The 15,522-nt window shown below is 37.0% G+C and overlaps 1 protein-coding gene across 1 annotated transcript in view; it reads right to left on the reverse strand.

Moving 5' to 3' along the window:
• Positions 1–15,522, reverse strand: part of LOC111061659 (GRB10-interacting GYF protein 2) — a 91,430-nt gene that overhangs the window by 53,212 nt on the left and 22,696 nt on the right. The window contains 4 exon segments of the mRNA XM_039425304.1: positions 2,592–2,747; positions 4,308–4,655; positions 7,596–7,809; positions 13,435–13,513. Coding sequence (XP_039281238.1) covers positions 2,592–2,747; positions 4,308–4,655; positions 7,596–7,809; positions 13,435–13,513 — 797 coding nt within the window.

Genomic DNA, 15,522 nt, shown 5'->3' on the forward strand with positions numbered 1-15,522 from the left:
TCCATCCGAAACACTCAAGTGATTACATGTACAGTTGGGGTGGGACCATTGGGTAGGAGGATGCAGGAGGCCAGGATGAGGTGGTTTGGACATGTGAGGATTATGTGGGACGGAGGGTGCAGGATTTGGATCTGGGTGGCAGGAGAGGGCGGGGAAGGCCAGGGAGAGACAGAGTGGAGAGAGGGGAGGAGATGGACAGGATTTTGTGGTGGAGACAGATGAAGGAGGGAAATGCCGACCCCATATGATTGGGGTAGCAAAAAAAAAAAAGAAGATGAAAAAGAAAAAGAAGAAGAAGAAGAAGAAGGAGTAGGAAGAAGAAGAAGTAGGAAGAAGAAGAAGGAAGCAGAAGAATAAGAAGAAGAAGTAGGAAGAAGAAGAAGTAGGGAGAAGAAGAAGTAGCGAGAAGAAGAAGTGGGAAGAAGAAGAAGTAGGAAGAAGAAGAAGAAAAAGAAAAAGAAGAAGACGAAGAAGAACTTTAACAAGGAATCCGAATGTGTAGTATGAATAGTCCCTATTTCTTCATAGTAAAATGTGAGTGCATTCTTCAATTTATCAACATTGCCATGATAGTGCTATAGTGAGGTCCATGTTATAATGGCAGTGGATAAAGATAGAAGAATAGCGATGCCGATTCTCTGCATTAATTAATTATATTTCTACACTGTCAAAAACATAATTGTCATCGTTGTGGACCTAGAAAAGGATAGTACCATTGGCTTTTTCGAATGATAGACAAGGATAGCAAAACCAAAGTTGATCAAATACTGTCATTATAACGTGGACCTCACTACAGTGAGATGCACCTAATGCCGCATCCACACACTTGCCAAGTGCGTACAAATGACGACGAGCGCGAGAGTGTGGATGGGTGGTTTGCCTTCACTTGCCGTCGCTCCGATTTTTGCCAATCGAAGGCGAGTGGCCAGCCGAGCATCCACATTGCAGTTTGGATGGCAAGTGCAACCTGGCCAAGCATACCAGCGACTTGGAGAGAGTGTGGAGAAGGCATAAGCATAGAGAAACAAAAGCCTAAGTAGATATCCCATGGTATAGGGCGTTTATGTCGCAACTTTTACTGTTAGCTCAAGCCGATTACTGTTGATTATTGTAGATTTTTACTGTTTTGACCGGGTAAGAGTGTATGACGGGCACCATATGAGAGACTACCAGCGTCATAAAGCTTCACAGGAAAGAACAACGTGGACTATCAGCTTGAGATAACTATAAGGGTCGGTTTCCGTGCCAAGTTCTAGACTTTAACCGGCTTTAAACTCTGGAGTCAGAAAATTGGCTTTCCGTGTCAGAGCGTCAACATAGTCGAGGACTCAAACTTTGAGTCTATTTAATAGACCCTGGAGTTTACAGATCACGTTAGACCCTGGAGTTTATAATTTCGCTTTCTGAGTGAAGGGCTTATAAGTCCAGGACTTGAATTAGATTCTCGCCTCTTTCCGAGTCAAGGATTTATCAAAAATCGTTAAGTCCAGAACTTAAAACAGCGTGATTTTAAACCCTCGACTGGGGTAGGGTTTAAATTTAAATTCTAGACTTGACGGAGCAAACACAATTCAGTTATTGTTTTAGAGTAGATGAATAGTCAAATAAATGTCATTATTTGAATAAGTCCATCTAAATTCATAATGTATAGTTTGCAAGTTTATTTTGGAATAAAGTTCTTCAAAATATTATGCGTAAAAACTAACCTTATTTTACGACTGTGACATAACCTAAAAATGTTCAAGGAAAAAAATACAAGGATTGCCTTGGAATGGCCATCATCACATCTCCCAATGTGAATATTATTTATCAATGACAAATTCAACATATTAATAATAATAATAATATTACAATAATAAATTATTATTCCAGTTTTTTACAAAACAAATACGTTTTCCAACTCAATAGGTAGCATACTAACATTTTTATTCCAAAATCAATGGCAAGGATCAATGATAAATAATAGCATAACGTTAAATGAAATGTTTATTTTTTATTCATGTTTCAAAAGGTTAGGTTTTGCTTTGAATTTATAGATCCAGCCTACACAATACAAAGAAATTGAAACGTATTTTCACAAAATAATTGTTACAAAACTGATTGGAGAGCATTTGAATTATCCCGCTCCAATCAGCTGTTTTGCTATAGGCCTAATGCCAACAATACAACCACAAAATATTGAGAATTTCCCTCTTGTTCACTGCGTTAAAGTCCTGGACTCAAATAAGTCCATGGGCATGTTTCATAAAAGTTACAAGTCCTGTAATACAGGAGAATCACCATTCCAATTACATGCTCAATATAGCCGATAAAATCAGCTGTTCCTGTATTACAGGACTTCTAAGTTTTTATGAAACAGGCCCCTGAACTTAATAGACGCCGGAGTTTAGAACATAAACCCGTGACTCAGAAAGTTGATTTAGACCCGAGAGCTTATTTTAGTCCTGGACTCTGTAAGTCCAGAACTTATAGATCCCGAGCTCGGAAACCGGTCCTAAAAGTTGCGACATAAACGCCCTATACTATGGGATATCTACTTATGCTATTGTTTCTCTATGGCATGAGTCAGCACTGCTTGACCTTGAACTGACCTTGCTCCTTGCCCTGCGGATCGCGATAGTACCACTGTTCCACTTTTTGTTGCTGCTGTTGTGGTTGCTTAGCAACCGGTGGCATTTCCTCCCCACCCTCCACCAGTTTAACAATGGCCTCCTGCAAGCGCTTCATCGCTTCCGGTTCTGCTGAGTCTGCAAATTGAACAAAACAACATTTTAATGTTATCTTCTCTTCAATGATACAGTACAGAACAGACTTTTTAAAAATTTTATTTCATTTATTTGTGGATACAATATTACAGATCATATGAATATGATTGGGAAATAACAACAGGTTTGGTCCAAAAATATTCTATTCCCAAATTTGTATAATGAAAAAAAAATAGTTATGTTTTCACTGTTGAAAATTCAAGTTCAATTTTCGTACAAAAATACAGAACTAGACATTTTGAATTTAGTATGATTGGAACACCAAATTATAATTTTTATGAATCAAGCTGTAAACTGAGGGGGTTTTTCTTCTCTTCTATAATATTTACTAAAATTATACTGCTATCAAATCTCTATTTGAATCCTTGATTGGTTGGGAGCTTTTAGAGGATTCGTTCATTCAAATGCACAGATTATCATCATTATTTAACTGTCACCTATACTAGCAACTAGCAACTACGAGCCAGGAAATTCATTGAAAATACTTTAAAATTTAACGTCAGGTTTATTGAATTCTAAATCGAACGAATTAATGAAAGTCATGTTACATTCAAATTTTCAAACAAATTTAATTTATCAAGTGATTGATTTAGGACAGAAGGCTTATTCAATTTTTAATTTCTACAGTTGGGAACTTGCTAACTTGCTGCAACTAAATTTGGGCCTCGGTCATTCTATAAAACTAAATTTTGAGCTTAATAAGAAAGGTTTATTGAATTCTAAATCGAACGAGTTAATAAAAGTCATGTTACATTCAAATTTTCAAACAAATTTAATTTATCCAGTAATTGATTTAGGACAGAAGGGTTATTCAATTTTTAATTCCTACAGTTGGGAACTTGCTAACTTGCTGCAACTAAATTCGGGCCTCGGTCATTCTATGAAACTGAATGTTGAGCTTAATAAGAAAGGTTTATTGAATTCTAAATCGAACGAATTAATAAAAGTCATGTTACATTCAAATTTTCAAACAAATTTAATTCATCCAGTAATTGATTTAAGACAGAAGGCGTATTCAATTTTTAATTTCTACACTTGGGAACTTGCTGCAACTAAATTTGGGCCTCGGTCATTCTATGTTACTAAATTTTGAGCTTAATAAGAAAAACAACAAAAGTTCGGCACTCACCATTGAAACAATATTCAAACTTGGACTCTTCAGAAACGCTCACATACGATTTTGAGGAACTTTAATCAGTACAGTTAGAAGCATTTTAAAAAGCATAGGCTAACATAAAATTAAAGGAAGATTACTAATTAAATATGTTACTGTACACTTCTTTACTAAATGAATTGAAATTTATGAAAAATTCATGAGTAATTGGGGAAATTCATGAGGAATTCAAGGTATTTTTCCCGGTTAGTAAAATCATGAGGAATTCAAGGTATTTTTCCCGGTTAGTAAAATCATGAGGAATTCAAGGTATTTTTCCCAGTTAGTAAAATCATGAGGAATTCAAGGTTCTCCCGGTTTTCCCGGTAGGTGGCCACCCTGTCCTCAGCAAAAGAGAAAATCAAACAACAAAGTGAATGGGAACCGACCTTCATGTCTGGCCGTGTGTTGATGGTCGAGTGACTGTGACGTCATGTGAGGTTGTGACGTCATGTGAGGCTGGGACTGTGACTTCATCACTTTCTGTTGCTGCTGCTGTGCAGTTGGCTTAGTCTTTTTCTCGGACGTGGAGGTGTGAGCAGCGGACGTCGAAGACACAGAACAGGAGGTAGAAGACGAAGAGGGGGGCGCCGTTGTTGAAGGGGTGGAGGAGTGAGGAGGGCCAGAGGAGGAGGAGGAGGGGGCTAGTGCGGAGGTGGTGGCCGATTTGGAGATCTGTTTTCGTTTCGGTTCAGTCAGTTGCTGGGAGTGGTGGTCTGGTTTGTTAACTGACATCCCTGCAAACACACATTTAAAATAATGTACAATTAGTTATGTAAAAATATTTGTAAAACATGTCAGTGTTGTGAATAAATTTCAATTTCAATTCAAATCTATTATGAAAATGACAATACAATTGGGGCATCAACAGAGGGGTGATTAAACAGAAATTAATTAAATTGGAGCATTAACAGAGGGGTTAATAACTTAACAAGTTAACAGTTATTTGCTAATCGGGATGGTGAACTCCTCATCTTAAATTTAAAATGTATAAAATGTAAATTTCAAAATAATTAACCGAACGTAGTGAGGTCTATGTTTCAACTCGATTTGCTTTTGTCTGTCTGTATGTAACGCGATTACGGCCAAACGCGTTGATAGAATTCTATGAGATTTAGCAGGAATATTCCTTTTTCAACAGCGCGTCGATGTATACTCAAGGTTTTTTGAAATTTGGCATTTCAAGGATGATTGACCGAACGTAGTGAGGTCTATGTTTCAACTCGATTTGCTTTTGTCTGTCTGTATGTAACGCGATTACGGCCAAACGCGTTGATAGAATTCTATGAGATTTGACAGGAATATTCCTTTTTCAACTGCGCGTCGATATATACAAAAGGTTTTTTGAAATTTTGCATTTTAAGGGTAATATGAAAGGAAAAGGAATTCCTCCATACTCTGATATCACTATATCATCTACTTTGAAGATAGGCTTAATCAGACTATAGAATTATTCAAAATCAATCATCTGACAAGTGGATTATCCATTGCATGCATTACACAGACGTCTGGCCGTCTCTATTTCTATAAGGTAGGGTTTCAATTTTTACTTTCCTTGCCCTATTACCATAGGTAAGGAAAATATTGCTTTCCGAAAAAAATTAAGGTACACCAATTTCTGAATTTCTATACGTTTGAAGGTCCCCTGAGTCCAAAAAACTGGTTTTTGGGTATTGGTCTGTATGTATGTATGTATGTGTGTGTGTGTGTGGTGTGTGTGTGTGTGTGTGTGTGTGTGTGTGTGTGTGTGTGTGTGTGTGTGTGTGCGAGCGAAGCGAGCCTGCTGATCTCATTTTTGGACGATCCAGTCGGGGCTAGATGGATATGGCGAGCGAAGCGAGCCTGACGGCTAGTCAATTACAAAATATAGATAGGAACTAATAAATCAATTCCAATTTCCACTGTCATTAGGAAATTATAAGGTCTCATCAAGGTTTCGACGAGTTTATTAAGGCCTTCTTTTCTGTTTCCAAAACTGATTTCTTTCTAAGATCAATGAACGTTCTGGTCTTGTACTTTAATCAAATTCTTGGGGAAGCTATGTTGGCGAATAGATCATTCTATGAATTCAAGCATACTAAATATGTAATGATTTGAAATAAATAATACCTTCATTTGATACCTGTAAATCACTTCCATTTCCATGTAAATGTAATTCTAACTGTTGAAAAACTCAATATTCAATGAGAGCAGCAATGAAATGATATGTTGATATTACTCAATTTTAAAATGGGTGTGTGTGTGTGTGTGTGTGTGTGTGTGTGTGTGTGTGTGTTTGAGTGTGTGTGTGTGTGTGTGTGTGTGTGTGTGTGTGTGTGTGTGTGTGTGTGTGTGTGTGTGTGTGTGTGTGTGTGTGTGTGTGACAAAAGCAATGAATGGAAATTCTAAAAGGTATGAAAAATATTCTGCTATTTTATATATTTTCTGTTATCAACTCGTAGATCAGTATATTATATTCTTCATCGTAATTCTCGTATAAGAAACGGTTTGGGCTATCATGCCTGTTGTTTCCAAATTTGTATTGTTTTTCGAAATAAATCAAGAGAGAAAAAAGAAACAACAGGGAAGTAAACTATGACAACTCAAGAAAAGATGAGTTTTTTCTAAATTCTGTAATATTTTGAAGTTGAAAAATTTACAGGAAGAAGATGAAGGTGAAGAAGATGTGGCTACGGTATAACTGAGTTGATTAGTTTGTATTGATAACATAATTCATAACTTTAATAACAGATACTGACTTTTTACTTTCCTTGCCCTATTACCATAGGTAAGGAAAGTATTGCTTTCCGAAAAAAATTAAGGTACCCCAATTTCTGAATTTCTATACGTTTGAAGGTCCCCTGAGTCCAAAAAAGTGGTTTTTGGGTATTGGTATGTATATATATATATATATATATATATATATATATATATATATATATATATATATATAATATATATATATATGTGTGTGTGTGTGTGTGTGTGTGTGTGTGTGTGTTGTGTGTGTGTGTGTGTGTGTGTGTGTGTGTGTGTGTGTGTGGTGTGTGTGTGTGTGTGTGTGTGTGGTGTGTGTGTGTGTGTGTGTGTGTGTGTGTGGTGTGTGTGTGTGTGTGTGTGTGTGTGTGTGTGTGTGTGTGGTGTGTGTGTGTGTGTGTGAGAGAACTGGTCAGCCCGAGTTGAAAGCAGAGAAAGGTTGAGATAGAATACTAAATTACTTTGAACTATTAATTGCATGCAATAATAATCCACTCGACAGCGGATCAGTCATGAATCATTCTAGTCTGATTTTCAAACTAAAATTGGACTATGAAGATGATTCCTTTTCCTTTATATTATCCTTAAAATGCAAAAAGGTTTCAGGTGAAAAGCTGAAGGGGCGAAACATTGACGCCAGCGATGGAGATGAAACTTTGTCGTTCATAATGCCGACAACTTGTCGCATGTGGTTTCAGAATGTGACAAGCTGGAGGGTTGACACCTTCACGCCATCTCAAGGTGACACTATCGAGTATGGTCATGACGACTTGTCACCTTCGGTTTCAGAAGGTGACAAGCTGACGGGATGATATCTTGACGGAATATTTCTACGAGGTGACAGGTTGTCGCCAGTGGCTTTAGAAGGCGACAAGCCGACGGCGTCACACCTTGTCAATATATTTTCACGTGCTGCCATCTTGTCACAGTCTACCACTCACCTGACTTGTCGGTGGGTCCATTGGTGACGGGGCCGTTGCTCATTGGCTGTTGCTCGGGTGGCCTGAGTTGTGGCGCCGACTCCACTCGCGATATCACGCTCTCTCTCTCGCCTCTCCTCTCCTCTCTGTCCTGCTGTGCTTGGTGGTGGGGGTGGGGGTGGCGAAGGTCGTGGGGTGCTTTCGAAGGCAATCGACCGTTCATATGGTGGCGATCCTGAAAACAACAATACAAACTGAATAATACAAGCAAAGATGAAAGATAGCATAAGAAGATATTCCATGGTGTAGTGTATCAAGTTGAGATGATACTGTATCATTGTGTTGGTACTGTATCATGTGTGGTGATACAATAGAGAAAAGAAAAGATAGCATAAGAAGATCATGAAAACAACAATACAAACTGAATATAAGCAAAGATAAAATATAGCATATTAAGAAGATTTGCCATGGTGTTGTCTATCAAGTTGAGATGATACTATATCATATTGTGTTGATACTGTATCATATTGTGTTGATACTGTATCAATCATGGTGATACCATAAAGAAAAGATAGCATAAGAACATATCCCATGGAGTTGTCTATCAAGTGGAGATGATATACAGTATCATATTGTGATGATACAGTATCATTTTGTGGTGATACCATAAAGAAAAGATAGAATAAGAAGATATACCATGGTGTTGTCTATCAAGATGAGATGATACTGTATCATGTGTGGTGATAATGTATCATTTATGTTGATACCATAAAGAAAAGATAGCATAAGAACATAACCCATGGAGTTGTCTATCAAGTGGAGATGATATACAGTATCATATTGTGATGATACTGTATCATTTTGTGGTGATACCATAAAGAAAAGATAGAATAAGAAGATATACCATGGTGTTGTGTATCAAGTTGAGATGATACTGTATCATATTGTGTTGATACTGTATCATGTGTGGTGATACTGTATCATATGTGGTGATACTGTATCATTTATGGTGATACCATAGAGAAAAGAAAAGATAGCATAAGAAGATATATCATGGTGTTGCCTATCAATTTGAATATAATATATTCGTATGATCAGGGGGAAATAACATAGTAGGTACTTTCCTCACTAGAAAAGAGTCGTCAAGAAAATATTAAAATTACATGCTTGCCAGTTGAGTAGCTTTGTCAATACATAAATACATAAAATAAAAATAAAGTTGAATGAAAAAGACTAAGAAATTGTCAAAAAACCACTGATTTATTGATAATTAGAAAGACCGGTTTCGGTTATTACACCATTGTCAATCTCTGATAAACTAAAACTAAATACAAGAGCAGCAGAATTTATACTGGTAGGCGAGTACTGCTATTGGTCGAGGGCATGAACGTCTGCCATTGGCCTAGCTAGACAGTCTCCTCCCCCTCAACGGCGTGACAAAATGGCGGCTTAAGCAACAGAATCGCCATGATAAAAAAATTTACTTTTAGTACAAAATAAGAACCAAGAAAACAAGTGTGAAAGATAATAAAACAAATATGTAAATTCCAATTAAATATGTAAATCATATATGTTAATATGAATTTTCTAGATTTAAGAATAGATCATAGCACTGGTTTTCACAAGTTTTCTATTTTCAGAAAATCAACTCATACTGTTATCATTCTTCTTCATTATTGTCATCCTATTTCTCACAAACTTGCTGCTTTCAATAGCATGGTCTATAGAGCACTAACAATACCTATGAGCCATCATGATTTTGATATTGAGATCACTAAAATTAAACAGATAGCTGTCACAAATGGGTATGAAGAAAGTATGGTGGACAGATTATTGAGTAAAATTAATAGACAAATTTCAATCAATTCTAGCTTTGTAGGCTCAAACTGTGAGGAGAAGACTTGGATAACAATCCCATACTCAGGCCTTGTATCTGATAAGATAGGTAGGAATTGAGGAGCAATGGATTTCATGTTGCTTTCAAGACCAAACCGATTTTAAATAGTCTATTTAGCTGGAGTAAAGACAACATTGATATTTGGGATAAAAGCGGGGTGTACAAACTTAAATGTGATGATTGTAATGCTTGTTACGTGGGTCAGACTGGTAGAAGTTTCAAAAGTGGAATTAAAGAACACATCAGAGATTGGAATAAACAAAATGGGGAATCTAACTTTGCAGAACATTTGATAACAAATAATCACAAGTTCACAGTTAAGGAGAATGTTGAGTTTCTGCATGTTAATAACAAAGGCAGATCTAAGAATATTCTAGAGGCTTTAGAAATAACAAGAGTAATTAAGGAAAATTCCCAGTATAGTTTAAATGACCATATTCATTTCAACCAATACAACACTACGAATTTAGTTTTATCATAAAATTGTAAGCATACATTAGTCAATAGTTTTCCATTTACATATTTGTTTTTTATCTTTCACACTTGTTTTCTTGGTTCTTATTTTGTACTAAAAGTAAATTTCATTATCATGGCGATTCTGTTGCTTAAGCCGCCATTTTGTCACACCGTTGAGGGGGAGGAGACTGTCTAGCTAGGCCAATGGCAGGCGTTCATGCCCTCGACCAATAGCAGTACTCGCCTACTAGTATAAATTCTGCTGCTCTTGTATTTAGTTTTAGTTTATCAGAGATTGACAATGGTGTAATAACTGAAACCGGTCTTTCTAATTATCAATAAATCAGTGGTTTTTTGACAATTTCTTAGTCTTTTTCATTCAATATGAATAATTACCACAATATCAACTTCTCAACTACACAAAAAGTGAAAAATAAAGTTACATGAAAACACAATATAAACGTTTAGATATGCCCTTGCAGGTCACTCAGCCATTGGAGAGCATCTGGACTAAGGCTATGTACACATGGTAGCGTCGCACCGCGCGGCTTGAGACGCGCATCCGACCGCGCGGTGCGATATACAATGGAGATAATGGCAGCGTCCACATGCACCACTCACTCAAATCTGGACGCGCCGCGCACTGCGCCGCCCAGACTTTCAACCTGAACCGCGCGGCGACAGCGCAGTTCCCAGTACACTACAGTCAGTTGGACTGTACACATGAGAGCAGTCGGACGCGAGTTTTGATCTAGTTCACTTGTTTTGTGTAGTGATTTTACAGCAACTCTGTTCAGTGTGCAGCCATGGAAATGAACAATTTTGACACAGAATTGTTTATAGAAGAAGTAAAAAGTCGACATGTCATATGGGATATGGCGAGTCCTGATTACAAGAACAGAACAAGAACTTGATGCCAAGTCGTCTTTTACGATCTCCAACAACTCGTCAAAAGATGAAATCGACATTCGCAAATAGTTAAAAAATGTGGGTTCGTATTTCCTCAAGTTAGGGTAAAGTGTCACAAAAGCACCATGCGTTAATCTATTGGTCAAAATAGGGTGAACGCAAAAGTTTCTTTGCCTTCGTTTTCTCGCTTTATATCTACAATACACAAGCCACATACATGTTACCTCTTCAACTTCCATTGCTAAACTGGAGGTGGACGCCGCGTATAAAACGCTTGCATGTGTACAACTGCAGAATTTTGGACGCGCGTCGCTACCATGTGTACATAGCCTAAGAGAGAGGAGACCTGCAGCCCCAGTTGGGAACCTGTATAGTGGGCACTCATCGGTAATATGGTGGAGCGTTTGCCTTCCACCGCAATCACAATCTGCTGACTCCGCAAGACCCCATCAAGTTGAGATGATACTGTATCATATTGTGATGATACTGTATCATTTTGTGGTGATACCGTGTCATTAATTTTATGATGATACCTTAAGAAGATATCTCATGGTAGCTGGTAGGCCTATTAATAGTTCGTTCATGTTCCAAATTTCAAGCCGATTTTTTGTTAGCTCAAGCCGATTACTGTCGACTATTACCATTGCCACCTCTAATACGAGGCCCCGGCCTACGATATTGCAATGTCGCAGTGTAGGCCTAGAATCTAATACATGATTACAATATCAATACAGTATTTTTCAGTTATTAGTAATTATTTAGTGAAGTATTCTTATTTAAATTGGTTTTCAACTTTCCTGAATTCTAAATTCCTAGTTTATAAATATTTTGGACTCAAAATTGGACAAAAATCGTGAAGTTAAAACATAACCTATTTTTGGACCATATCTAACTAAATTTGGGAAAGGAACAGTTTTGGGCTTCAAGCCTGTTGTTCCTCTCCCAATCATTCATAGTTGAGAATTATATTGTATGTTTCAATGTATAAATAAATAAATGATTGGTGATAAAGATTTTAAAGAATACCATCTGATCTTTTTCACCAATCATGTATTAGATTCTAGGCCTACACTGCGACGTTGCAATATCGTAGGCCGGGGCCTTGTATTAGAGGTGGCTATGCTAATGTTTTTAATTACTGTTTAGGCAGGGTGAGAGTGTAAAAACGGCACAAAATGAGACTACCAGCGTCACGAAAGAGAACTACTTCTAAAAAGAGCTACTGATATGACTATCGGCTTGAGTTAACAGTAAAATTTGGAGCATTAACGCCATACATCATGGGATATCTTTCTATGCTATATTTTCTCTACGGTATAACTAACATAAGAGAAAATAAAGTATAATAGTTTGATCAACTCGATGCGTGTATGTGAGAGTGCATGTCAGATCATGCATATAATTAATTATTAGAAAAGTTGTAATATATGTTAATATTATATGTATATGTTAATATTGTAAATATGGAGACGAGAAACAAAATCTGGAAAGAGCCATTGAAACACGTTGTGACTTGTCTGCAGCTGCTAACACTGAACCCAACCAGCAAGTGCACGCGATCAGGGTAAATGTTCCTATTGCTCTAATTGATAATGAATTTAATTCTGATAAAATAAGACACATTGTAGACAGTGTAGTTATGAATAAAATAAGTTGGAGATTATAGAAATGTTTATGTTGTAAAATATTGTCAACAACTAAAATAGTTGTTGATAAAATTTTTATGATGATGCGAAAAAAGTAGGAACATGAATATTGCTGTATCTTCAAACACACATCCTTTCTGGATTGAGGTTAGTTTGATTTTTTAAATATTAAAAAAAAGCCAAAGGTTTTATCAAAAATCGTTACACATAAGTTTCTGCGCCTTGTTTCAAAGAACTTGTATACCAAATTTCATCCAAATCGGACAATAACTGCGGTACAAACAAACAAACAGACGAAAGCCGATTGAGTCGAAACTAAGACCTCAACATCGCTTCGGTCAATTAATGAACTTGTTGACCCAAAAATGATAACTGAATTCGAATAGGTAAGCTGGTTGATTGGAGAGCAGGATGTATGATATTAAGGATGGCCACTAACGACAGGACAACTGTATTGAAAATGTATGAACACACATGTTCGTCATACATATGTATCATCAGGTTCATGATACATGTATCATCAGCGAAAGGCTTCGATTTTTTTTGAGATCGGGTATTTGTATCCTCGAGTTTTTGTAGTTTATTTTCCATTTGCTGCTCTATTTGAAGTTAAATTATTTTCGTATTGTTATAATTTGCAATTTTCCTGTTTTATTGTTATTGGTACAGTAGTTTACTTCATGTTAGAAGCTGTTGTCGGCTGTTTTTCGTTCATAGCTTTTCTCGTGAATGTCTATCTCGTTCGAAGACAAGTCCGTTCACACACTTGTTCTGTCGTCGGTGGCCACCCGAACGATTGTCATTCAAAGTGACGAATGGTGTCAGCCCGTTCCCAAGCTCTAGAGCCTATTCAGGCAGGCACAACTTGTGTGCCTATCCGAGCTGAGTGGTATACTGTGCTATTTTTGATTGAGAATGCAAAAGGGATCATTTATAAATATAGCTGACTAACCTCCTCATCATCGGAGTTGCCATGGAATGCCCCCGATGCGTCGAAAGTACCTCCCCCTTCACCCGTATCGGCTGTTGCCCTAAAATACACAAACATAATTTATAAATTTATGAATGCAGCTAAAAGAAAGATACGCACTCGATTACACACCATTGTACACGATTAGAATGAGATAAAGTAAATATTAAACGAAAATCCAAATAAAACACTGTCAAACACCCCGAAGACTTCTGTACTGCAAATATTGACAGCAGGGTGAACATCTAGAAGGAGTTACATCTTATCAACAATATAGTACATCTTAATATATCATGATAGTAAATCATAATATCAACATCAGATTCTGAGACATGAGAATAAAGAAAGAAAAAAGGGTTAGATGGCTTTAGCACAATCGATAAAAAACTTGCTTATTTTCAAGTACTCGCGAGGCATTTTATTAATTTGAGGGCGCTGAATCTGAATCTGGAATCACAATTTCTCTACCTCCATTTTTACGCGATTTAGGTTTTGGTGGATAGGCAAAAGACGGACGGTTTGATGGAAATAGATTGCCGGCCGATACATTTTAAGTTGGACGACTCAAGCTTGAAGACCGTCCGATCCGTTTTACCGTCCAGACGCAACGACTTACATGCTCCGACTTTTGCTTGAGCAAAAGACTGAAGCTAAACTTGAGCGCCTGGACCGGGCTTAAGGAATCAATTTGAAGTCACTTTATATTCGCTCGTAGTCTGAATGTGGCCTAATAGCTTACCATTCGGGCAGGTCGTCCCAGGAGGTGGGTCGCCGACTGTCGTCCCAGGTGCGCCGTGAGTTGTGGTCTGATGTCCTGTGATTGGATCCCCCACCCCCGCCACCACCACCCGTCTCCCAACTGTCATCATTGCTGTTGTTGTGATTACTTCTCCAACTATTACCGCTGCTGCTACTGCCCCCCACACCTCCTCCACTACTCGAGCTCCGTACTACAACAACAACACATACTAATTTAATCAAATAATAAGTTAAATACTGTACATAAATAATATATATATACAAGGTGCACCAGAGAAACTTACTTATTTGAAAGGTCAATAAAAACAAAGAACTTCAGATATTGTTTTAATCTTTTTTTATATGAGAATACAATATCTAAATTTTTTCCATGCGGTCTTGAAAATTACATCAGACCAATGGAGACCCCCATTGATGAAATTGATTTTGGAAATTTCGTTACAGTATCATTTCGTTTTAGAGTACCAGCTCATTTAGATTACAACTAGGAGCTGAATTGTTGATTTTTAGATTTAATTGATTGGGAACTTTAAACTGTTTATGAGGTTAGCCTTTTGTCCCAATGCCTTATGAATCATAACAAGTTACAAGAATAAGAACCATTTTTAATTAAAAAAATGAATTATTGAACCTTTTTTCACTTTTTGTGTAGTTGAGAAGTTGATATTGTGGTAATTATTCATATGAATGAAAAAGACTAAGAAATTGTCAAAAACCACTGATTAGTGCTAACCGATGCATTTTGGTTGCCCAAAACAGAAATTTCAAGCGATAACGCCGATTAAACTAACCGGCGTAAAAATCTAATTCTGATTAGTTGGCACCATTTTAACGGCGATTAGTTGAAATAAAGAAAATTTGGTTTCACAAAGGTAAAAATCGAAAAATAACGCCGGTTAAACTAATCGACGTAAAAGATTTTTAACAGGCCATTCACGGGGAATTAAATCCAACTAACGCCGATTAAGATATCTACTGATAGGTGTCTTCCAATTAGTTTTTGGTAAAAAACTACAAAATTCTCAGTATGAGCTAAATATATGAATCAATTTCATCCATTAATAGAATAGAGAAGTGTATCTAGCTGATATTATCATTCAAAATAAGATTCTAATTTTTGGGGTTAGTTTTCGATCTGGTTCGTCTGCGAATATTATTATCATTATTATTATTTCATCGTATAAAACCGCATATGATGAGCACAGCTAAAACGGTGTACTGACATGTCAAATATATCAAGTATATGGTTTCCCTTATGGATAGCACTTGAACTAGCGAGACAGGACATTTTTATGGCGCATGCCTAATGAA

The sequence above is a fragment of the Nilaparvata lugens genome, chromosome 3 (assembly GCF_014356525.2).
Source record: "Nilaparvata lugens isolate BPH chromosome 3, ASM1435652v1, whole genome shotgun sequence".
NCBI classification, from domain to species: domain Eukaryota; kingdom Metazoa; phylum Arthropoda; class Insecta; order Hemiptera; family Delphacidae; genus Nilaparvata; species Nilaparvata lugens.